This window comes from Oncorhynchus kisutch, linkage group LG8, assembly GCF_002021735.2.
Source record: "Oncorhynchus kisutch isolate 150728-3 linkage group LG8, Okis_V2, whole genome shotgun sequence".
Classification (NCBI taxonomy): domain Eukaryota; kingdom Metazoa; phylum Chordata; class Actinopteri; order Salmoniformes; family Salmonidae; genus Oncorhynchus; species Oncorhynchus kisutch.
This window is the reverse complement of record NC_034181.2, coordinates 22,587,571-22,611,670: the sequence shown is the minus strand read 5'-3', so window position 1 is coordinate 22,611,670 and position 24,100 is coordinate 22,587,571. Positions and strand designations below refer to the sequence as shown.

General features: G+C 43.4%; 1 protein-coding gene across 1 annotated transcript in view; it reads left to right on the top strand.

Annotated features, from left to right (window-relative positions):
• Positions 1–24,100, top strand: part of LOC109896063 (probable palmitoyltransferase ZDHHC8) — a 111,602-nt gene that overhangs the window by 60,135 nt on the left and 27,367 nt on the right. The window contains exons 2-7 of the mRNA XM_020490268.2: positions 18,902–19,023; positions 21,224–21,381; positions 22,088–22,260; positions 22,578–22,680; positions 22,888–22,979; positions 23,884–24,019. Coding sequence (XP_020345857.1) covers positions 18,902–19,023; positions 21,224–21,381; positions 22,088–22,260; positions 22,578–22,680; positions 22,888–22,979; positions 23,884–24,019 — 784 coding nt within the window. The remainder of the gene's footprint in view (positions 1–18,901; positions 19,024–21,223; positions 21,382–22,087; positions 22,261–22,577; positions 22,681–22,887; positions 22,980–23,883; positions 24,020–24,100) is intronic.

The following is a 24,100-nucleotide window of genomic DNA, read 5'->3' as shown; positions in this document are numbered from 1 at the left end:
AACTTTTGAACAGTAGTGTCAATCTGCTTGAAAATAATCAACATCCAACTTCACAGAGCTTGAAGAATTTGTTTTAAAGAATAATGTGCTAATAGACTTACCCAGAAAGACTCGCAGCTGTAATTGCTGCCAGGGGTGTGAATATTTATGTCAATGGGATATTTCTGGATTTCTTTTTCAATATTTCAAAAAACATGTTTTCACTTTGTCATGATGGTGTATTGTGTGTAGATGGGTGAGAAAAATATATATTTTATCAACTTTGAATTCAGGCTGTAACACAGCAAAATGTGGAATGTGTCGAGGGGTATGAATACTTTCTGAAGGCACTGTATATTACATTGAGCTGTCTGTCTCCTGTCTCATATGCTTGGCCCTCCATCACTGCGTGCGTGCGTGCGTGCGTGCGGCGTGCGTGCGGCGTGCGTGCGTGCATTGAGCTGTCTCCTGTCACTCTGAGACTTGGTTCTCCATCACAATGTCCACTATCTTCATCTAGCCAGAGAATCCGTCACAGTTACCTTATAGCAACGTCTGCTGACCAAGGAAGCTTGGCTTGAGAAATGAGAGAGAGAGGAAGAGTGAACGTCAGTGATTTTTACTGGCAGACTCTTCACTCATCTGTTTGACAAACCTCAGCCTGTGTATTCTCTAGTCTGCTGCTGCTGCTGGCAGGCCAAGGTCTCTCCTATGTGTTTTAGGGTTGCACGATATATCAGTGAACATATCGGAATCGACCGATGTCTAGTTTAACGCCGATGTTAAAAACCGATGTCAAAGCTACCGTGCATACCTATGTAACGTAGGTACATGACGTAATAACGCAGCGTAAAATGTGGCTCTACACGTGCAAAACAGCAATCCTAACCTAGCCCACACAATGTCTGCTGTATGGATCGAGCAGTCAACAAGTTGAGCAGTCATTTGAAAGAGTAAGAAAATCTCTGCGAGACATCTCAAAGGCGGAGTCCATTAATGCCAAGATAATGAAATTCATTGCCCTTGACAATCAACCGTTCTCTGTCGTGGGTGATGTTGGCTATTGCCGACTGGTCGAGCACCGGTACACACTACCAAGTGCACGATTTTTCAGATGTTGCCCTACCGGTGTTACACAGTAAAAGCGTCACTGCTATTAGCTTCACAACATAAATACTATGGAACGCTGTTTGGGTCTTTGAGTGTCAAAAAAGATAAAGTAACACTGTCAAAGCTGTACACAAAAGTCTGCAAACAAGCAAACACCGGCCACAAACCATCCTGTGTTGGTAATAAAGCATCATTTGTTCAAAAGCAACTTCTGGGGTAGCTAGCTTTAGCTTGGTACCTAGCTAGCACCAATACAACCAGCCTGATAACAATGACCAGTAGAAACTGCAGTCATTTTTTCCCATTATTCTTAGCAATGACTTAGGAATCCTTGTGAGTATTAGCAAGGTTGCCACTTGTTGTTCGCCTATAGAAATCGAACTTCAGTTAATGAAAATGAATAGCTAGCCAGCTACTTAACCCTGTTGCCCAAAGCCAACGTTATAAGCAGCCAAATAGCTTCCTCTGGCAAATGATGCGTTGTGAAGGCTAGTGATGTGTTGTGAAGCTAGCCACAATAAGGATTAGGAACAATAGTGGAATTATGGATTTTCATTCTAAATAAAAGTATGTCATTGACAGTGATGCAAATGAATAAAATAGTAGAATTATGCTATACTATTATTTTGAAGGCTAACCGCAAAGTCCACTATTGTGGCTAATCCTTATTGTGGCTAGCTTCACATAGATGGGTCCGACCACCATTAATCAAATAAGAACTGTTTATAAATTATGGTTATTTTAGATGATGATACCTAGATATATAGTTAGCTAGCTAACTATAGCTACTGAAACAGATTGTCGTTTTGCTATGTTTTGGGGAAGAACATTGTTTGCATCCATGAGCTAGCTAGCTTTCTTTTCTGACCAGCACTGTAGGTGCGCGAGACAATTTTACCAGCATCATAGTGTGCGTATCAATGAATAGTTGTGACATGTGATACGAGTGATAGTGTAATCAATGTGTAATAACCTAAATAAAAATGTATGAACATGTTAAATTACTATGTGACGTGCAGTCATATTCGGGTCCTGATTGGTCAACAAGCTTTTTTGACACGTCAAATAGTGTATTTTGGGGGGGGGGGTTTACACGAAAAGACCCAAACGGCGTTCCATCCTGGTTGAGAATGAAACAAATGAACAACAAAACAGCACAGCAGGTAAGTGAAAGAAATAGGTTTTTATTATATTTTATTGGTAATGGGGACATACGTAAAGGCCAACAAATAACTTTTTGTGTGTGTGTGTGTGTATGTGTGTGTGTGTGTGTGTGTGTGTGTGTGTGAGACCTTTTATTTAACTAGGCAAGTAAGTTGATACAGCCTGGATTCGAACCAGGGACTGTTGTTATGCCTCTTGCACTGAGATGCAGTGCCTTAGATCGCTGCATCCATGTGTGTGTTAACTATTTAACTGTACTAGAATGCTTAAAAGGCCGCAAAAAAATGTAATATTGGTATAGGTTTTTTTTGGCAATGAAGATATCGGTATCGGCCAAAAATGTAATATCTGTGCATCACTAATGTGTATATATAAAGCTGTATACATAAAGCTACACTGTAACACAACTGGATTTAAGATAGGAAGATATTTTCCAGTGTCCTTTTTTAGCCTCTTACCTTGTATATACTGTGAAGTATATGAATTGTTTTATGTGCACTCATTGTGAAAAATATTTTAGGATAAGCACTGAGAATTGATTGTTTAATTATGCCAATAAAAATGTAAAAAACCTGAATTTGAGAATCAGACATTCACGTGTACAACTGATCTCATTGTGTTTGTTAAATATGTGGTTACTCTTGATGCTCTAGTGACGATGATTGGGAGCCAGAGGATTTGATCCCATCCTGGCAGGGGGGGAGGATTGTGTTGTGAAAACCATGCCTTATGTCCATTTAATCAGTGTTAGGAAATCTGTTGCTTGCATTGTAAATACAATGTTACCAGAAGGCATGGCAGGCTGAACAATAAATCCCTGCCAGCTCTGCTGTACCAGCCAACAGTGAGAAATACACAGCATTGTGTTATGGTCATCATGGCAGTGGTTTGTTTGTTTTCAACATAAAGTGAAATACATGGCAGACACTGCTTAATATCGTCTACACACCATGTTGTATCTGTCATGCAGGGACAGTTCGTTCTGATCTTCTCTGTTCTGTTGCTGACTGCCACTAACCAGGAGAAGGGAGGTTAGAGCAGTCAGAGAGGTTGGACAGCGTGTGGGGGCAGTCCTGTCCTGCTCAACTTCAGCTTCCTAAAGGATGTGACTGGAGAGTTGGTCTGACCTCGCTCGTTCGCACGGAATGGCTTGCAGATGTCGCTGGGAGATTAAAGGCATAACAGTCATGACTGTGTCAGAGGAGGCAAGCGGTTGGAGGGGTAAGGGAGGCGGGGGGTATGCGCACTCAGCCAATGGGGCACAGCATCACTGAGTAGCAGTCAAGGTCAAGGAAAGACACGGATGGACAGGTCCCAGGTCACCTCATAGCACACTCTCTCACTCTCGCTCTCGCTCCCTGTCTATCGCTGTCTCTCTCTACCCCCTCTCTTTTTCTCGATCTCCCTCCCCCTACTTCCCTCTCTCTCAGCAAGGCCCAGAGACTGAGTTGTTGTCTAGTATTTCTGGGTCTCCTCCTCAGGTTTCAGCCCAGTTCTCTCAGTGTGCTGCAGGGATGAGTCCTGGCAACCTAGTAGTAGGAGAAGGAAAGTAGCAGGATATTCCAATTTAGTGAAGGTGAAACAATTTTTTAAATATGTTGAACTCTGGCCAGCTAGATGATTTAAAAGACAATTTGACATGGGAACGACAGAGTAAAGATGGCTGCCTCAGGAATTGGATTTACATTTTCATTATAATTTCTTTGTTTTTTTCATTTAAACCATGGCCTTGTGTTAAATTAAGAAACGCGCAGTATACAAGATTTATGGAATCCGCCCATTGGTTGTTTCAGGATGTCACCGTGGCCACACATGCAGCAGCGCCCATCGGTTGTTTCAGGATGTTACAATGGCCACACATGCAGCAGGCCCCAACAACTGCCTGCAGTCTGAGCTTAGAATAAGACTGATGAGGAATGTGATGTTGGGTAAGCCAACTTCTGCCACTCAGATATGCACAATGGGCATTACTCACACTCCCTACTTGTCAGCCAGGCAAATGGGGAGAGGATTAAATGGTGTGGTGGTCTCTCCACGTCTCCTTATTAGCAGAATCCCTCGTTGGTGTGTTGTGTATAGATGGGGTTACAGCAAACTTGTGGTATTGGCAGGGATACTGTTTGACCTTGCCACTGTGGTCTAAATACTTCCACATATTTACCAGTGGGGCTAAGTCACAATGACTTCTGCCTAAGTGCTCTCTTTATTCCAGCTGGTCTCTGTGCTGCTCTGGTTTTCTGTGGTTGCATCCCAAAATGCACTATTTTCACCAAAGCCCTATGGGCCCTGGGATAGGGTGTCATTTGGGACGCTGGCTGTGGTCATGGTCAAACCGAATCCTAAAGCGCATACATAGAGGACATGCCACAGATTCCCTCATTTGTCATTCCCTCTTAGGTAGATTAGACCAGGAACCAAGCCACAGTCTGACATGGTCAGGTGTGTTGACTTCAGGATAATGTAATATGGTTTTCATCAGGTTAAGTGACATTGTTTGCCATGTTTATTACTTACAAGAGGATGTTTGTTTAATTTCATCAGGGAAACAGGGGCTGTTATGTGTCTTACAGAAGAGGGTCAGTGGAATGTCTCTACAAGGTGTGTGTGTGTGTGTGTGTGTGTGTGTGTGTGTGTGTGTGTGTGTGTGTGTGTGTGTGTGAGTGAGTGATTGCAAGGCTGGTTATGGCCCAGTACCCCTGTGGTGCTTACTGTGTCGTGGGCCGGGGGGAGCTGAGCAGCTTAAGGGGAGTGGGTAGGGTGCTCAGAGTGGAGGGGGGGCTGTGTCGTCACCCTCCTCCTCCCCCCCCGTACTGCTGCTGCTGCCATATTCTCATCGTGGATGACTCAGTCCCTATAGATGTGGACGTGGAGACCCTAGGGGCCACAATGCTGTGGTGAGTGTGGCCCTAACTCACACTTGAGTCTCCACATGATGCTCACCATGTCCAGCAGGCCTACACACACACATTAGCATGTTGAGGTGCTTGTCCACTGTGGAAATGACAAACATGTTCCCTATAGGTTGCATTAAGCTGAGGCGCCAACAATATCTCATGTATAATACATCTGTGTGATAAGAATTAGTTTAAGATTACTTGAAAAAAACACGAGTTTGAAGGGTATTGAAATAGCCTTGAGTTACAGTATTTAATTTTTTCCTTTACAGTTGATGAAAGTTGGTAATGAATATGCAAATACAGGACATAAAGATCAACAGTGCAAAGCATTTTATTTAGTCTCAAATACGGCTGTTATGTAATTATGTAAATGTGATTGCTTTTACCTCAGATGGAATACAGTGTGCTCTCTTTAGCAGCGACAGCAGCACAGGTTCTCATTTCAGCTTCTTAGTCATAGAGAAACAGCCTTTAGCCAAGGCTCTCTCTCTCTCGCTCTCTCTCTCTCTCCCATCTTTTGTATACATAGCTGAAGTGGACGTTTAATCAGTCAAAGTATCTAAAATGGCTCCAGGTTCAGTCATTTATATTCATCTGAAAGCCATTTCAAGCATAATAACGAGCTTCAGATACCTAGCTATATCACAAGTAAACAAACTGTGCTCCTCGCCTCATCTCCTGCTCCTCACCTTCCCATCCTACCTTCAGCAAAATCACTTCTTGTATGACCTGCTGTCACCAGTTATTTTACAGGCTGTTTTCATCTATGCTGTCTCCATTGACAGCGGGCCTGTTGGTGTGTGTGGAATACTAAGTGAAGTGTGTAAGCGCAGAGTGGTTTGTCTCAGAAGTGTGCAATGCATTAGAGACACAAGCAAGCTCTCGGGCCACAGTGAGCAGGGCCGCTACTGCTCCTACACCCTGTGATGTGAAGACTGAGTTATCTGACCACTGAGAGTTAGTGAGAGTTCGACTACTAGTGAAAATAACTTCAATAAGGCAAAAGCTCTATCTTTATCTCTTTTTTCCTGCTTGATGGTGGGAAAAGATCTGTTTGTGGAGATGAGACTGATGAAAAGAGAGGTTTGATGATTTGAAAGAGTTGGGATTGAGATTGCAGGACGCTATTGCAGCCAGGGGTATTTGGGGGTATCCAGGGGTATTCAAGGTCGGCTTGTGGTCCCTAGTACTGTGGCTGCTGGTTTTCTTTTTGACTAAGATTCAGTCTAATCACCTGATCGCTCAGGTCTGAATCTGTCCCTGATTATGAGAGAAAGATAACATAATCAGTGCTGCGCTTCAGACCTGGCTATCCCTGTGGGTTGGTAGGGTGGTGAGGCCTGAGCCTGACTATCCCTGTGGGTTGGTAGGGTGGTGAGGCCTGAGCCTGACTATCCCTGTGGGTTGGTAGGGTGGTGAGGTCTGAGCCTGACTATCCCTGTGGATTGGTAGGGTGGTGAGGTATGAGCCTGACTATCCCTGTGGGTTGGTAGGGTGGTGAGGTCTGAGCCTGACTATCCCTGTGGATTGGTAGGGTGGTGAGGTCTGAGCCTGACTATCCCTGTGGATTGGTAGGGTGGTGAGGTATGAGCCTGACTAGACCTGTGGATTGGTAAGGTGGCGAGGTCTGAGCCTGACTATCCCTGTGGGTTGGTAGGGTGGCGAGGTCTGAGCCTGACTATCCCTGTGGGTTGGTAGGGTGGTGAGGTCTGAGCCTGACTATCCCTGTGGGTTGGTAGGGTGGCGAGGCCTGAGCCTGGCCATCTCAGGACATGAGGGATCAGTGGGTAGTCTGGAGCAACACATGGTCTCCATCTGCAGGGATGACCCTAACTAACACTTTAATTAATGAGAGCACAATCTCACAGACAGACAGACTGGAAGAGTGGAAACATGCAATAACCCCACAAGCTCTTCTCTCTCTGCCCATTGCAAGAGTAGCGCCACCCTCAAAAATGCCCTCACTAACAATGGGCAAGGGGTGTTACTATGCATTTAAATTTGTGATTTGATGATTGTTTTCTGATTCATCTAGTCACAATAGAGCCAAACGTAGTTAATATGTCTGTCGTTTCATCCTCAGTGTTTGGTCTGAGGTGCCAAGTCATACCTGGCTGCCGCTGTTTCTATTTTTATTTCAGATGAAGCATACAGAAAGCACTCCAGATTGATTCTCGATTCCCTTTGATGGTTTCTCAGACGTTGCCCTCACACATTTCCCCCTCCCAGAACCACTCCAGCAGAGAAAAGCAGCTTCAAAGCCGGCAGCTTTCCGCTCAAATCTTGTTTTTCCCACTTATATGTTTTCCATTACTGTGAGAAAAGATTTCAGTTAGATTGGTTGGAAATGTTCTTTCACATTTAGCGTTATCAACTGACTCAAACCGATCACGCTGAAGATCTCAGTGTTCTATTCGTTATCAGCTGAGTTTTCAAAGCAGGGATTGTTCTGTGCTTCTGCTTACGTGCCAGTTCGCAGTTGACAGGATTGTATAATTGTATAGACTCAATCTTAATACGCAAGAACGATACTGACAAACACCAACTGATGTCTGCCAGTGTATAGTTAAAATGAGGTTCTATCATGTGAATATCTATGTCCCTGAGCTAAGGTGGGGATGATTATATTATGTGAATATCTTTATTGTCCCTAAACTGACACTGGGTGAGGCTTGTGATGATGTGAGGATATGTCCTTGGGTAGACCTCAATAGGGGCATTGAAAGGTGAGGCCTGAGAGGATATGGGAGGTACAGTAATACTCACAATGGTTAGGGACTCTGAGGAATCAAGCATTTCTAAGGATGAAGCTATTGCTTGCTATCAGAAACCCCACATTTTAACCAACACCCATAGATGGAATTTAGAGCATGTTAGTGGTGTGGTGCTCATCCCTTGAGCATTGTTTGTACACTTCATCAAAGATGACCGAAAACCTCACTATCTAATCATTGTTTTTTGTACATCTCTACTATTCAGAAATGTCCAATAACAATTGCATTTAATCTGGCTACAATCAATACAACAAGTGTAGACATGATCTGAGTGTTGAGTAAGGCTGCAGGGTTACACTATACAAGACTGAAGTAGTACCAGACCATCCTCTCTGTCTAACCATCTTGAGAGCTTGGAACTGAAAGGTTCTATCAGAAAAATTATGATTCTGAGATCATTTGCTTTAAAGTCCCGAACTCCCATTGGTTTGAGTGGTGTCAGCAATTTGTTTTTTGTATTCTTTTGAACTTAAAATGAATTGGGGTATTTAGAATACTTGAATCTTTAGAATCTTGCCATAATATGGACTTAGTCCTATTTGGTAAAATATCATCTTCTGTATACCACCCCTACCTTGTCACAACAAAACTGAATTGACTCAAACGCGTTAAGGAAAAAATTCCACAAGTTAACTTTTAACAGGGCACACCTGTTAATTGAAATGCATTCCAGGTGACTACTTCAGTAAGCTGGTTGAGAGAATGCAAAGCTGTCATCAGGGCAAAGGGTGGCTACTTTGAAGAATCTCAAATATAAAATATATTTGTTTAACACCTTTTTTGGTTACTACATGATTCCATGTGTGCTATTTCATAGTTTTAGATGTCTTCACTATTATTCTACAATGTAGAAAATAGTAAAATAAAGAAAAACCCTGGAATGAGTAGGTGTTCTAAGTTGTTGACTGGTACTGTAGGTAGAGAACATTGAACATAACAAGGCTATGTTAATTTGGACAAAAATGCAGATAGGACCTTATAGTCCTAAGCTCTCAAACTGTTACAGAAGTGTTATGATTAATTGACTTATCTGGCTCTAGTCCAGGACCTGGTCTTCACTCAGCTCGGTAAAGACCAAGCTGAATCCTAGCTTCCACTTAAGTAAAATGTTAACTTAATATGCATTGATGTCAATGGGAGACTAAGTGAAAGTTTGACTTAGTGGAAATTAAGATTCATCTCATGGTCAGAAGTTAATTTCTAATAATGTTAGCCATTTTGCCCCATAGGGAGGAGGAACAGAGCAGCAGAGGTTCAGCAACAGCACATCCTCATGGTGTTTCTGATATTACAGAGAGATCCCATATGAAGATAAAGTGAGGTCTGCTGCCAGAGAGAGCTGCCCTTGCCTGTAGACTAGCTGGCTGGCTGTTGGTAGATCGATATGACTGAGTGTTAGTAATGAACGGGGCCTGCTAGCCCGGGGAAGTGTGGTTTATTTATCTATAATCTTCACTGCTTCCTTATTTTCCTCCCAAGGCACTGGCAGGATGTATTCAGAAGTCAGGGCGATGATAAAATATCGTTTTCATTTTCATTTATTCGTGTCATCTGATCCATTAATCTGTTTTATCTGTGTTCCGTTTGTTGTCTGGGTTACGGGTCTGGCCTTTGGACCCAGCCATGAGCCTGTCTGCTGAAGGCCAATTGACCAGCCTGTCCTGTAGAATGCAGATGACTGGCCAACGGCCTCCTAGCTCCTCATTACCTTCCAGTAGAATGCAGATGACTGGCCAACGGCCTCCTAGCTCCTCATTACCTTCCAGTCACATTGTGGCGGCTGGCTGGTTCATTACCATGGTGATTGCAGCAGGCCTTCTTCCTCCCCAGTGCCCAGGTTCTAGAACCAGAATCATTACATTAGAACACTTGGCGCCAGCAGTGTGTTTTGGTTCAGCTCATCGCCAAACAGGGAAAACATTGTTTAAACTTTTGACAGCTTTTGTAGTTAAAAAAAAAAATAAAAAATCCTATTTTTGTGCTTACGTTTACTGTAAAACAGACTTGTGATTGGCGTTGATAATTGTTTAATGGTGATTTGTTGTTGCCACTTAATTAAGTATCCTACTCTCTGAGTCACATTTTCCACCCATTGCATGGTCTGATCATGTACTCTTAATGGCCTCTTTCAGCTGGAATGACTATGCTTTGTGAAGCTCACTCCTTGTTCTTATCACTGTGAGCAAAACACATCATTCACAGACCAAGGGTGAAATTGGGATTTTATTGGAGGCGGAACAGCTTCTAAAATGTATTGCTTTTCTGTGATAATTTATTTTAAGCCGAACTAACATCTACTAGAAGCCAAATTGAAGCCAAACTACCATTGTAGAACTTAGTTGATCTCTGTTCTGTTACCCCCCCCCCCCCCCCCAACAATTTGTTTTACAAATGTAAGATATCTTTAATTGGTCTAGCCTATATTCTAAAATTCTACTAATTCTAGTAATCACCTTTGAGTGTGGACTGTATTGTTATTCATACTGGGAATTAATGTATAGGCCTAGGCGACGCTGTTGATTCGTTGATTGTGTCAGGCAGCTTAGAGTTAGCCTACAGTAGTGCATTTGTATTTGATTTTGAATAGCGTAGTAATAGGGAATGTTTTATATTGACTGACCTTCATGTCTTAAAGTATTGATGGACTGTTGTTTTTCTTTTCTTATTTCAGCTGTTCTTGCCATAACATGGACTTAGTATTTTAATAGTATTTTACTAAATAGGGCCATCTTCTGTATACTCCCCTACCTTGTCACAACACAACTGATTGTCCCAAACGCATTAAGAAGGAAAGAAGAAGGAATTAAGAAGGAAATACCATAAATGAACTTTTATAAAGGCATACGTGTTAATTTAAATGCATTCCAGGTGACTACCTCATGAAGCTGGTTGAGAGAGTGCCAAGAGTGTGCAAAGCTGTCATCATGGGAGGCTACTTTGAAGAATCTCAAATATAAAATATATTTTGATTTGTTTAACACTTTTTTTTGGTTACTACATGATTCCATGTGTGTTATTTCATAGTTTATGTCTTCGCTATTATTCTACAATGTAGAAAATAGTAAAACTAAAGAAAACCCTGGAATGAATAGGTGTGTAACAACTTTTGACTGGTACTGTATTAGTAAAGACTATTACATTGAGAATAGTCTGATGGATGATAATATGATCACTTGATGAGAGAACAGCTGTGCAGCCTGAGGCAAGGAACAGTGTGCAAGCTTTTTTTGCGATGTTCTCAAATTATTAATAGCCTATAGTCACATTATGCAGCCCAAATACTGTATGTTCTGATTTCTATGACATTCTAAGTTTTGTATCATTAACAACTAAAGTTGCCAAATAACTCTAAATCTAGCGTACCCTATAGGATCTGTTTGAAATGATCACTTTTACACTCAACATAGCCTTCATATGCGCAGCCACTCCAGAATGGGAAAAATATCCTTTCTATTTTATTCAGCAAAGTTGAATTATATTCTTCCTACTATAATATCATATAATATAGCATGGTAACATGGGACTTATATCTTGTCTGCTAAATGAACAAGCCTACAGCCAATGGCATGCCGCATAGCCAAATAGCCTAACATACAGTAGGCCGACTCATTATCTGTTAATCTTTCTTTAGACTTACCTAAAATAAATAATGGGTTTATTGTTATGGTTTATATTAAAATGTTTATTAGACTTGTTAAAATGTAGATGTTCCAAAGGCGTGCATCAGCAGCTTGTATGTGTTGAGGCCTGAAGCTGCTAAATGTGTTTATGTTAATTAACACAAAATTACCATGTGACAGGCATACTTTTGCATGACAATAACCGGCTGACAAAATTTCATGACCGCCACAGCCCTAGCATCAAACACACCAACACCATTGACAGTGAGTTAAAGCCCCTGGCTATGTATATACAGTGCATTCGGAAAGTATTCAGACTACTTGATTTTTTTCAACATTTTGTTACGTTGCAGCCTTATTCTAAAATGGATTAAATAGTTTTGCCCTATTTTAATCTACACACAATACCCCATAATGACAAAGCAAAAACAGGTTTATAGATTTTTTGGCAAAAAATTCAATATATATTTAAATATCACTTTTACAAAAGTATTCAGACCCTTTACTGTACTTTGTTGAAGCACCTTTGGCAGGAATTACAGCCTTGAGTCTTGTGTATGACGCTACAAGCTTGGCACACCTGTTTTTGGGGAGCCTCCCCCATTCTTATCTTTATTTAACCTTTATTTAACTAGGTAAGTCAGTTAAGAACAAACTCTTATTCTCTGCAGATCCTCTCAAGCTCTGTGAGGTTGGATGGTGAGCTTCGTTGCACAGCTATTTTCAGGTCTCCCCGGAGATGTTCGATCGGGTTGAAGTCCGGGCTCTGGCTGGGCCACTCAAGGACATTTAGAGACTTGTCCCGAAGCCACTCCTGCATTGTCTTGGTTGTGTGCTTAGGTTCGTTGTCCTGTTGGAAGGTGAACCTTCGCCCCAGTGTGAGGTCCTGAGCACTGAGGAGCAGGTTTTCATCAAGGATCTCTCTGTACTTTGCTTCATTCATCTATCCCTCGATCCTAACTAGTCTCCTAGTTCCTGCCGCTGAAAAACATCCCTACAGCATGATGCTGCACCACCATGCTTCACCGTAGGGGTGGTGCCTGGTTTCCTCCAGACATGACACTTTGCATTCAGGACAAGGAGTTCAATCTTGGTTTCATCAGACCAGAGAATCTTGTTTCTCATGGTCTGAGAGTCATTTAGGTGCCAAGCGGGCTGTCGTGCCTTTTACTGAGGAGTGGCTTCCGTCTGGCCATTCTACCATAAAGGCCTGATTGGTGGAGTGCTGCAGAGATGGTTGTCCTTCTGGAAGGTTCTACCATCTCCACAGAGGAACTCTAGAGCTCTGTCAGAGTGACCATCGGGTTCTTGGCCACCTCCCTAACCAAGGCCCTTATCCCCCAATTGCCCAGTTTGGCCTTGCGGCCAGCTCTAGGAAGAGTCTTGGTGGTTCCAAACGTCTTCCATTTAAGAATGAGGGAGGCCACTGTGTTCTTGGGGACCTTCAATACTACAGACATTGTTTGGTACCCTTCCCCAGATCTGTGTCTCAACACAATCCTGCCTCGGAGCTCTAAGGACCAATTCCTTCGACCTCATGGCTTGGTTTTTGCTCTGACATGCACTGTCAACTGTGGGACCGTATATAGACCGGTGTGTGCCTTTACTAATCATGTCCAATCAATTGAATTTAGCACAGGTGGACTCCAATCAAGTTGTAGAAAAATCTCAAGGATGATCAATGGAAACAGGATGCACCTGAGCTCAATTTCGAGTCTCAAAGCAAAAGGTCTGAATACTAAGGTATTTCTGTTTTTTGTTTGTAATAAATGTGCAAAAATTTCTAAAAACCTGTTTTCACTTTGTCATTATGGGGTATTGTGTGTAGATTGAGGATATTTTTTTATTCAAGCCATTTTAGAATAAGGCTGCAATGAAATGTGGAAAAAGTCAAGGGTTCTGAAAATTTTACGAATGCGCTTTGTGTGTGTGTGTGTTTCTAAATTCAGCAAAAAAAGAAAAGCCCCCTTTTCAGGACCCTGTCTTTCAAATGTAATTCTTAAAAATCCAAATAACTTCACAGATCTTCATTGTAAAGGGTTTAAACACTGTTTCCCATGCTTGTTCAATGAACCATTAACAATTAATTCACATGCACTTGTGGAACGGTCGTCAAGACACTAACAGCGTACAGATGGTAGGCAATTACGGTCACAGTTATGGAAACTTGGGACACTAAAGAGGCCTTTCTACTGACTCTGGAAAAACACCAAAAGAAAGATGCCCAGGGTCCCTGCTCATCTGCGTGAATGTGCCTTAGGCATGCTGCAAGGAGGCATGAGGACAGCAGATGTGGCCAGGGCAATAAATTGCCATGTCCGTACTGTGCGACGCCGAAGATGTTAACAAACTATAGTTTTGGCAAGTCAGTTAGGACATCTACTTTATGCATGACACAAGTAATTTTTCCAACAATTGTTTACAGACAGATTATTTCACTAATAATTCACTGTATCACAATTCCAGTGGGTCAGACGTTTACATACAGTAGTTGACTGTGCCTTTGAACAGCTTGGAAAATTCCAGAAAATTATGTCATAGCTTTAGAAGCTTCTGAAAAATAATATAAATTAGCCTGATTTAATTGGAGGTGTACCCGTGGATGTACTTCAAGGCCTCTTTGCTTGACATCATGGGAAAATTAGCCAAGACCTCAGGAAAAAAATTGTAGACCTCTACAAGTCTGGGTCATCCTTGGGAGCAATTTCCAAACGTCTGAAGGTACCACGTTCATCTGTACAAGCAATAGTATGCAAGTATAAACACCATGGGACCACGCAGCCGTCATACCGCTCAGGAAGGAGACGCGTTCTGTCTCCTAGAGATCAAATCAAATCAAATCAAATTTATTTATATAGCCCTTCGTACATCAGCTGATATCTCAAAGTGCTGTACAGAAACCCAGCCTAAAACCCCAAACAGCAAGCAATGCAGGTGTAGAAGCACGGTGGCTAGGAAAAACTCCCTAGAAAGGCCAATACCTAGGAAGAAACCTAGAGAGGAACCAGGCTATGTGGGGTGGCCAGTCCTCTTCTGGCTGTGCCGGGTGGAGATTATAACAGAACATGGCCAAGATGTTCAAATGTTCATAAATGACCAGCATGGTCAAATAATAATAAGGCAGAACAGTTGAAACTGGAGCAGCAGCACAGTCAGGTGGAAGTAGAGATGAACGTACTTTCGTGCAAAAAGTGCAAATCAATCCCAGAACAACAGCAAAGGACCTTGTGAAGATGCTGGAGGAAACAGGTACAAAAGTATCTATATCCACTGTAAAACGAGTCCTATATTGACATAACCTGAAAGTCTGCTCAGCAAGGAAGAAGCCACTGCTCCAAAACCGCCATTCAAAAAAGCCAGACTACCGTTTGTAACTGCACATGGGGACAAATATTGTACTTTTTGGACAAATGTCCTCTGCTCTGATGAAACAAAAATAGAACTGTTTGGCCATAATGAACATCGTTATGTTTGGAGGAAAAATGGGAGAGGCTTGCAAGCCGAAAGAACACCATCCCAACCGTGAAGCACGGAGGTGGCAGGATCATGTTGTGCTTTGCTGCAGGAAGGACTGGTGCACTTCGCAAAATACATGGCCTCATGAGGAAGGAAAATTACGTGGATATATTGAAGCAACATCTCAAGACATCAGTCAGGAAGTTAAAGCTAGGTCACAAATGGGTATCCAAATGGACAATGACCCCAAGCATACTTCCAAAGTTGTGGCAAAATGGCTTAAGGACAACAAAGTCAAGGCATTGGAGTGGCCATCACAAAGCCCTGACCTCAATCCCATAGAAGATTTGTGGGCAGAACTGAAAAAGCGTGTGCGTGCAAGGAGGCCTACAAACCTGACTCTGTTACACCAGCTCTGTCAGGAGGAATGGGCCAAAATGCACCCAACTTATTGTGGGAAGTTTATGGAAGGCTACCTGAAATGTTTGACCCAAGTTAAACATTTTAAAGGCGATGCTACCAAATACTAATTGAGTGTATGGTAACTTCTGACCCACTGGGAATGTGATGAAAGAAATAAAAGCTTAAATAAATAATTCTCTCTACTATTATTCTGACATTTCACATTCTTAAAATAAAGTGGTGATCCTAACTGACCTAAAACGGGGAATTTTTCTAGGATTAAATGTCAGGAATTGTGAAAAACTGAGTTTAAATGTATTTGGCTAAGGTGTATGTAAACTTCCGACTTCAACTGTAGGTAGGTAGGTATAATAATAATAATAATAATAATAATAATACTGGCTGTTTTTCTACTTGGCAAGTGGGATTATTAGGTGAAAGTAGACTTTCCAGTAGACTGTACTCCTCTAGGATTTTCTCTCCCTTATCTACCTTTTTGGTATTACCCACATGATATAGCGCTGTTTTTCCATACTCACAGAAGCTGTGGGAACCGACTATCCACATGGGAACTGATACAGGTGGTGTTTCTGGTCCCTGTTACTGGTTGACTGGCCCTCCTCCAGAGCAGAGGCTGGGTGCTTATTGACTGGCCCTCCTCCAGAGCAGAGGCTGGGTGCTTATTGACTGGCCCTCCTCCAGAGCAGAGGCTGGTTGACTGGCCCTCCTCCAGAGCAGAGGCTGGTTGACTGGCCCTCCTCCAGAGCAGAGGCTAGTTGACTGGCCCTCCTCCAGAGCAGAGGCTGGGTGCTGGTTGACTGACCCTCTTCCAGAGCAGAGGCTGGGTGCTGGTTGACTGGCCCTCCTCCAGAGCAGAGGCTGGTTGACTGGCCCTCTTCCAGAGCAGAGGCTGGGTGCTGGTTGACTGGCCCTCTTCCAGAGCAGAGGCTGGGTGCTGGTTGACTGGCCCTCCTCCAGAGCAGAGGCTGGTTGACTGGCCCTCCTCCAGAGCAGAGGCTGGGTGCTGGTTGACTGGCCCTCTTCCAGAGCAGAGGCTGGGTGCTGGGGATCACTGTGAGTCACCATGCTCCCCCAGGCCTGCTAGCACAGCATCCCATTCTCCTACCTACAGTACACACTCCACTCTGAATAATTGAACAGAGCAGAGGGGGAAGGAAGAGGCAAGATGGATAGAGGATCACCTCCATTAATAGATGCCATGAAATCGGTGCTCTGTGTGTGCATGCGTGTGTGTGCATACAGTCTGTGTGCACTGTGTGTGTGTAAAGCAGTAACACTGATTGAGCGGGCATGATCAAAGAAGGGTGGTTCCTCAAACGCTGTCTCATTTAGACCAACAGAAAGCCCTGTCTATCTATCTATCTACAGTGTACCTATGGCTGGCTACACTTAACCACCCTGCATTGTGGCTCAGGTGGGCCTCTAGAAGGGGACGCAGCAGGGGCGATGAGGCATAGAGACCTTTTTTGGGCTCATACAATGTCTTGACATTTCTACTACATTTTTCTTCTACATTTACTTGGTATTCTTGATTGCAGCATTTTCCAGGTATCTTTGCATATTTCACAGTATGTGATGATAAATAAGCCTGTGGATAAGATCAAGCTTGACACACAAAATGTCTTAGTGATTCTGTTTAAATCCTGGACTAGGTTTTCCAGAACTCCCAGTAGGTGGATTCACAGATTTTGTGCTTATTCTCTCCTGATTGCAGGAATCTTTCAACCAGGATTTAGTGAGATACCACTGTGGATGGTACACACTAACACACTGCCTATGCGAGCTGTATGTAGGTATCCATGCCCGGCCTGTCTGCAACTCACTCTCTAATTACAGGAAATGTTAGACATTGTAATATAGCTCAGCCCTGCACCCAAGTATAGCCCTTTCCTCATGTGTCATCATCTCTAATTGACTTTTATATCTGAGGCTGAGAGGAGATCTGGTCTGTTCCATGTATGGCTGATGATGCCATTGTTATTATTTCTGAATCTCAAGAGGCGAAGAAGCAATTCCAGCTTTACACCGTGTCCTCCTTTTTGCATAGTTTTCCCATTTGCACAGGATTAAAGATACTGAAAATATTGTTTCCACTGGTGTGTGTGTGTGTGTGTGTGTGTGTGTGTGTGTGTCTGGTAGAGGTGATGATTGTGGGTATGGAGGAGGAGGGGGGTGCAGCAGTAATCCATTTGCATCTCCCCTCCACCCCTCATTTCATAGGCAGATTACCATCCTTTTATCAGTATGAATCAGTATTTGTCAACATATTTACATATAAACTTAGTAAAAAAAGAAACATCCCTTTTTCAGGACCCTGTCTTTCAAAGATAATAAATAAAAATCCAAATAACTTCACAGATCTTCATTGTAAAGGGTTTAAACACGGTTTCCCATGCTTGTTCAATGAACCATAAACAATTAATGAACCTGCACCTGTGGAACGGTCATTAAGACACTAACAGCTTACAGATGGTAGGCAATTAAGGTCACAGTTATGGAAACTTAGGACACTAAAGAGGCCTTTCTACTGACTCTGAAAAACACCAAAAGAAAGATGCCCAGGATCCCTGCTCATCTGTGTGAACGTGCCTTAGGCATGCTGCAAGGAGGCATGAGGACAGCAGATGTGGCCAGGGCAATATATTGCCATGTCCGTACTGTGAGACGCCTAAGACAGAGCTGCAAGGAGACAGGACGGACAGCTGATCGTCCTCGCAGTGGTAGACCACATGTAACAACACCTGCACAGGATCGGTACATCCAAACATTGGAGGGTGAGGAGGGTGAGGGCTATGACCATTCCCAACCAGAAATGTCCAGGAACTTGCAGGTGCCAAGGTGGAAGAGTGGGGTAACATTTCACAGCAAGACCTGGCAAATCTGGCTCAGTCCATGAGGAGGAGATGCACTGCAGTACTTAATGCAGCTGGTGGCCACACCAGATACTGACTGTTAATTTTGATTTTGACCCCCCCACCTTTGTTCAGGGACACGTTATTCAATTTCTGTTAGTCACATGTCTGTGAAACTTGTTCAGTTTATGTCTCAATCTTATGTTCTTACAAATATTTACACTTGTTATGTTTGCTGACAAACGCAGTTGACAGTGAGAGGACGTTTCCTTTTTTGCTGAATTTATGTAGATGCATATGTGCGCATCTAATTGTGAATTTGTGTATCATTCATTGTGTGCCTCCTATGTCAGGGTAGCCTAGTGGTTAGAGCGTTGGACTCGTAACCGAAAGTTTGCAAGTTCAAATCCCTGAGCTGACAAGGTACAAATCTGTCATTCTGCCCCTGAACAGGCAGTTAACCCACTATTCCTAGGCCGTCATTGAAAATAAGAATTTGTTCTTAACTGACTTGCCTAGTTAAATGAAGGTAAAATAAAAAAATAAATGTCTGAATCCTCAGATATCACTATGTATGAATGAACTATGAATGGAGTTTCCTAACTGCTGTCCTCTCACCTCTCCAGGTGCCCCTGGTTGACCAACACGATCTCCCCCGCCGTGCCTCTCTACAATGGCGTCGTCTTCCTATTTGTGCTGGCCAACTTCAGCATGGCTACCTTCATGGACCCTGGAGTCTTCCCCAAAGGTCAGTTCCCTTTTACTACTGAAAGTGTCTGTATGAGATGAATGGGTCTCTCTCTCTCTCTCTCTTTATGTCTGTCTGTCTCTCACTCGCTCTCTCTGTCCGGGTCTTTTCAGTACCCATTAGCCCACAACGCCTGTTTTAGCTAATAACTGGGCCCTCTCTGCACCATGCTATGCATAACTTACAGGCCTGTGACCTGGTGACCAAGTCCTGGTCGAGGTTACGAGGCCCACTGCTGCTGCCTTTGAAAAAAGACTGGCAGTACTTGATGGTAGTCAGCTGTTAGTAATGGTAAAGAAAGGGAAACTGTGTGTGTGTGTGTGTGTGTGTGTGTGTGTGTGTGTGTGTGTGTGTGTGTGTCGTCCACTCTCCTGGGGGATGGCCCGGCCCCTATGTTTAGTATAATGATCGTTGAATGTGGCCCATTTAAACCTTATGGTTGTAACATGCTTGTAACATAATAAGCTCCGGACTTTAAGAACTACTTGTCCCCCCATAAACAGGTAATAATCGTTACAGCACATATGAAACAGCCAGGTTCATGTATCTTCCTGAAGTGGTCTCTCCTTACTGTGGTTGTTGTGGAGATGGAGTGGAGAGCTGCAGTAGTTTGATAGAGAGAGAGTGTTACAGAGGGAAACACATGCCCACTATATTGAGATGCCTGTGGCCACATGGATAATCCTACTGCTCCTGCCTCCACACACTGTATCTGTGTGGGGAGAAACAAACTGCAGTTAAATCCCTGCTTCTAAGAGCGGTATGGCCTCAGGGGTATATTTCATAGATCCTACCCTGTCAATACAATCCTCATGAGCTGTCATCTCTGCTGTATGGAGCTAGGCTGTATCTGACAGTTCTCTGCTGTATGGAGCTAGGCTGTATCTGACAGTTCTCTGCTGTATGGAGCTAGGCTGTATCTGACAGTTTATTCCCTTCTCTTATATTGGTGTAAATCTGTGTATGACGTGCAGGACCAGTCAAAGTATGGACACACCTACTCATTCAATGGTTTTTCTTTATTTTTACTATTTTCTACATTGTAGAATAATAGTGAAGACATAAACTATGAAATGACACATCTGTTGTAACCAAAAAAGTGTTAAACAATTGTTGTTCTACTGTATGTACAGTGAATGTGACTACCAGGTTCAAATGTAAAGGCTTCTATTGTTCTGTAATGTAAAGCCTTGACAGCCTTGAAATGTAAAGGCCTATATTGTGTATTGGATGATAAAGCCTCATTAATTTGTCTGCTGACGATTGTTTTTAAAGAGCAGACTGCAGGGGAGATGTTTACATTCAGTTTCCCAGTCGGTTACCTTTTCAATCTATTTGAAGAGTCTGAAAACTCATAACAACCGTGAGGTCTCTCAGTAGGATTGTGTGTGTGTGTGGTGTGTGTGTGTGTGTGTGGTTGTTCCAAGTGTACGAATCCCATGACGATCATCCTTCAGGTTGAATGGGCTTTTTGATGAACCAAAAGACATCACATTTTATTTCCTATCTTACTCCAGAGCAATACACTTCACATAGAAATATTGTCAAGTGGCCCATTGTGCAAAGATCTACATAAACTCTGGAAATGTCGTTCAGAAAGACAGTGGCAGTCCAATGAGTAGGGTGTGCAGTTGATGTGATCATTTTTTTTGTCATCCATCCAAATGCAGGCCCTCTGGGCTTTAACCATTACACAGTAATGGTTAAATACATCCAACCAACCCTTAAACTCAAACTTACGTGTGTGTGTGCGTGCGTGTGTATATATACACATGCTTAGAGTCAACGCTGCTGTTCTATTATATACTATTGATTCCACTGCCCACTTTTATATTTGTAAATCCAGTCCATTATTACGATGCATACTACCTCTTCTATCACTTCTTCTACTTGTTCTTTTTGACTTGACTCTTTTCATTGATATTATTGATTCATGTTCTGCATTGTTGAGGGAGCTAGCACCTTTTATACCTGCTGTAAACTGTGTATGTGACATGCATTTAATTTAGATTTGATGCCAAAGATGTGGGCTACAAAATGCATATTGTTTATAAAAATGTAAATTTGTACAGACAGCTAACCATGGGAGTTAGCTTAATTTAAGTCTACCTCCTGTTGCCCCTGTCAAATGGAATCATAAATCAGATTATGTGTTTGTGTGTGTACTTGCCTGCTAACATGATCTCTCCCCTTGTGACAGCGGATGAGGATGAGGACAAGGACGATGATTTCCGGGCACCTCTCTACAAGAATGTAGAGATCAAAGGAATTCAGGTCCGGATGAAATGGTGTGCCACCTGTCACTTCTACAGACCGCCCCGCTGCTCTCACTGCAGTGTGTGTGACAACTGTGTGGAGGTAAGACTGACGGACACAGACTGACACACACACAGACCGACAGACACCACACTCTAGCCCATTTATCAGCCGTTGACATTTCAATGTGGTGTTAGCCTTGTTTCTATGTGTGACCTCTACAGTTGACTGATGGTATGTGTTCACAGATAAGACCTGTCAATATACTGTCAACAATGTGATGTGGATTGCAATCATGTTTTACACCACATCCAAGCAACATTCAGTAAAACAGAAGATTGGTTTCATAACTTTGTTTTTCCCATTTGAAGCTCCACTCTCCAGCTGTGTTGCTCTCCCAGTAGCCTACTGATGCGGCTGTGTTGCTCTCCCAGTAGCCTACTGATGCGGCTGTGCACCACTCTTTCATGTACAGTCTATCTCTCCATAAAATAGTTGAAATCTGACTTTGAACTAAAGGTTGTGAGGCAGCCTCCTATATTTCAGTCAAACTACTTACACTGGTTCTGTGTTCTTCAGTAGACGCTCAACCACAATCAAAAACAAAGTCAGCTAAAGTACAGTAGATGTTTCTAAAAACTCTAGAAATCTGACTTATGCAAATCAGAGATGATGGAATTTATTGAAACATCTCTGTGGAGTGTGTGAATACACTGAAGAGCTTTTATCATGTAGTATGATCCTGTTAATTTCCACTCTACCCTATGACCATCTCCTAAAACCCATCCATCTCTCACTCTCTCCTCAGGACTTTGACCACCACTGCCCCTGGGTGAACAACTGTATCGGGCGTAGGAACTACCGTTACTTCTTCCTGTTCCTGCTGTCGCTAAGCATCCACATGGTGGGCGTGTTCTCCTTCGGCCTGCTGTTCGTGCTGCACCACATGGAGCAGCTGGGCACGTTGCACACCACCGTTACGTATCCTTCCACACTGACGCCAGAGGGGTCTCATTTCACCTTCTATTGTATCAAAACTAGGGCCTTTTGTGGTCTGGTCTGAAGGTGTCTGATCATTAAAATGGACCACCAGAATGGCCACCTCATTTTCTATGGGTTGACAATCACATCCTTGCGGGTGGATTGTGATAATGTTTGATTGTTGTATAGAGAAAATAAAGTAGTTGTCTGAATGGCTCCGTGGCAGCCATACAGTCGTTGGTGACAGCGCAGGTTGGCTTGCAGCTGCTAAAATGGCTCCTAACAACGTTGCGCTCTCCTTTACTACGTATATCAAGTCTAGTGGTGATGTGTATAGCAGGGCTCTTCTTCATTCCAGTCATGGGCCTGACAGGCTTCCATATGGTCCTTGTCGCCAGAGGTCGCACCACTAACGAACAGGTGAGAAGGGGCACAGCTAAGAGCGGCTTAACCAGACACACACACACTCACAAACATACAGTACATTCTACCATGTATCACACAGGACACAATATCATCATTGCAGCTTCACTTGCCAGCTCAAATCTGCTAGCTAGTTAGTTCTAGCTGTGTGCGTGTTCAGGCCTTGCGTCTTCCCCCATTCTAACAAAGCCTTCTGTTCCTCAGGTGACGGGCAAGTTCCGTGGAGGAGTAAATCCCTTCACGCGGGGTTGCTGTGGCAACATCAAGTATGTCCTGTGTGCTCCCCTGGCGCCCAGGTAAGGAGGACATGGTTTCCTACTGTAGGTCAGGGGGTGTGGGTGGTGTGTGGTGGGAGCCGGATAGACGGGGAATAAAAAGTCAGCGGTCACAATCGACCCAGCGTCGTCCGGGTTAGAGGATGGTTTGGCCGGGGGGGCTTTACTTGGCTCATCACGCTCTAGCGACTCCTTGTGGTGGGCCGGGTGCCTGCAGTCTGACTTCGGTCATCATATGAACGGTGTTTCCTCCAACACATTGGTGTGTCTGGCTTCTGGGTTAAGCGGGCAGGAGGATGCATGACTCGACCTTCACCTCTCCCAAGCCTGTTGGGGAGTTGCAGCAATGAGACAAGATTGTAATCATGAAATTGGGGAGAAAAATATAAATGTTTAAAAAAAAGCTCAGCGGTAACCAAGACCAAGGGGGTTGCCATGGTACCTGTTCTGCTGTAGTCATTCTGAGTAGACTGCTGAGATAGAACTGCAGCAATCTCCAAAGGTGTGTGTGTGTGTGTGTGTGTGTTTTCTCTGCCTGGAGGAAGTCACCTATACCCCCAGAGGATGGCTGGGAGAACTGAATCACACAAAGGGGAAATCAAGCACAGCATAAACACACATTCAGCAGCCAGAGCCTGATTTAAAGAGACCCTTTGGGAGATATTACACTGCTAGAATTAACAGTATACATAGCCACAGATAGACAATACCCAGGTGGAGACTGAAACTGTTTTATTATAGTCATCATCCACCATTCGCCCCATACTCTCATATAGCCTGAGTCCTAGATCTGTTTGTGCAGTCTTGTCAAATCCTATGTTATTGTCACCTGACAATAACACAGGAGTTGGCAAGACAGTACAAACAGATCTGGGACTCAGGCTAACTCTCATACGATGAGTCGTCCCTCCTCTCCTCTGTACAGGTACAATGGTGTGGACCCCAGGAAGAAGCCCCCTGTCTCCATCCAACCCCCCTTCATCAGACCAGACCTCTCTGACAGACAGATCAGCATCAAGGTCAGCAACAACGGGATCCACACCAGTATCCTCCAGTCTAAAGTAAGCTTCGGTACATTCAGTAGATACAACAGTCATATTTCTAGTTCCATGTCCTATTCCTGGTTTTATTCCCAGTCCTGT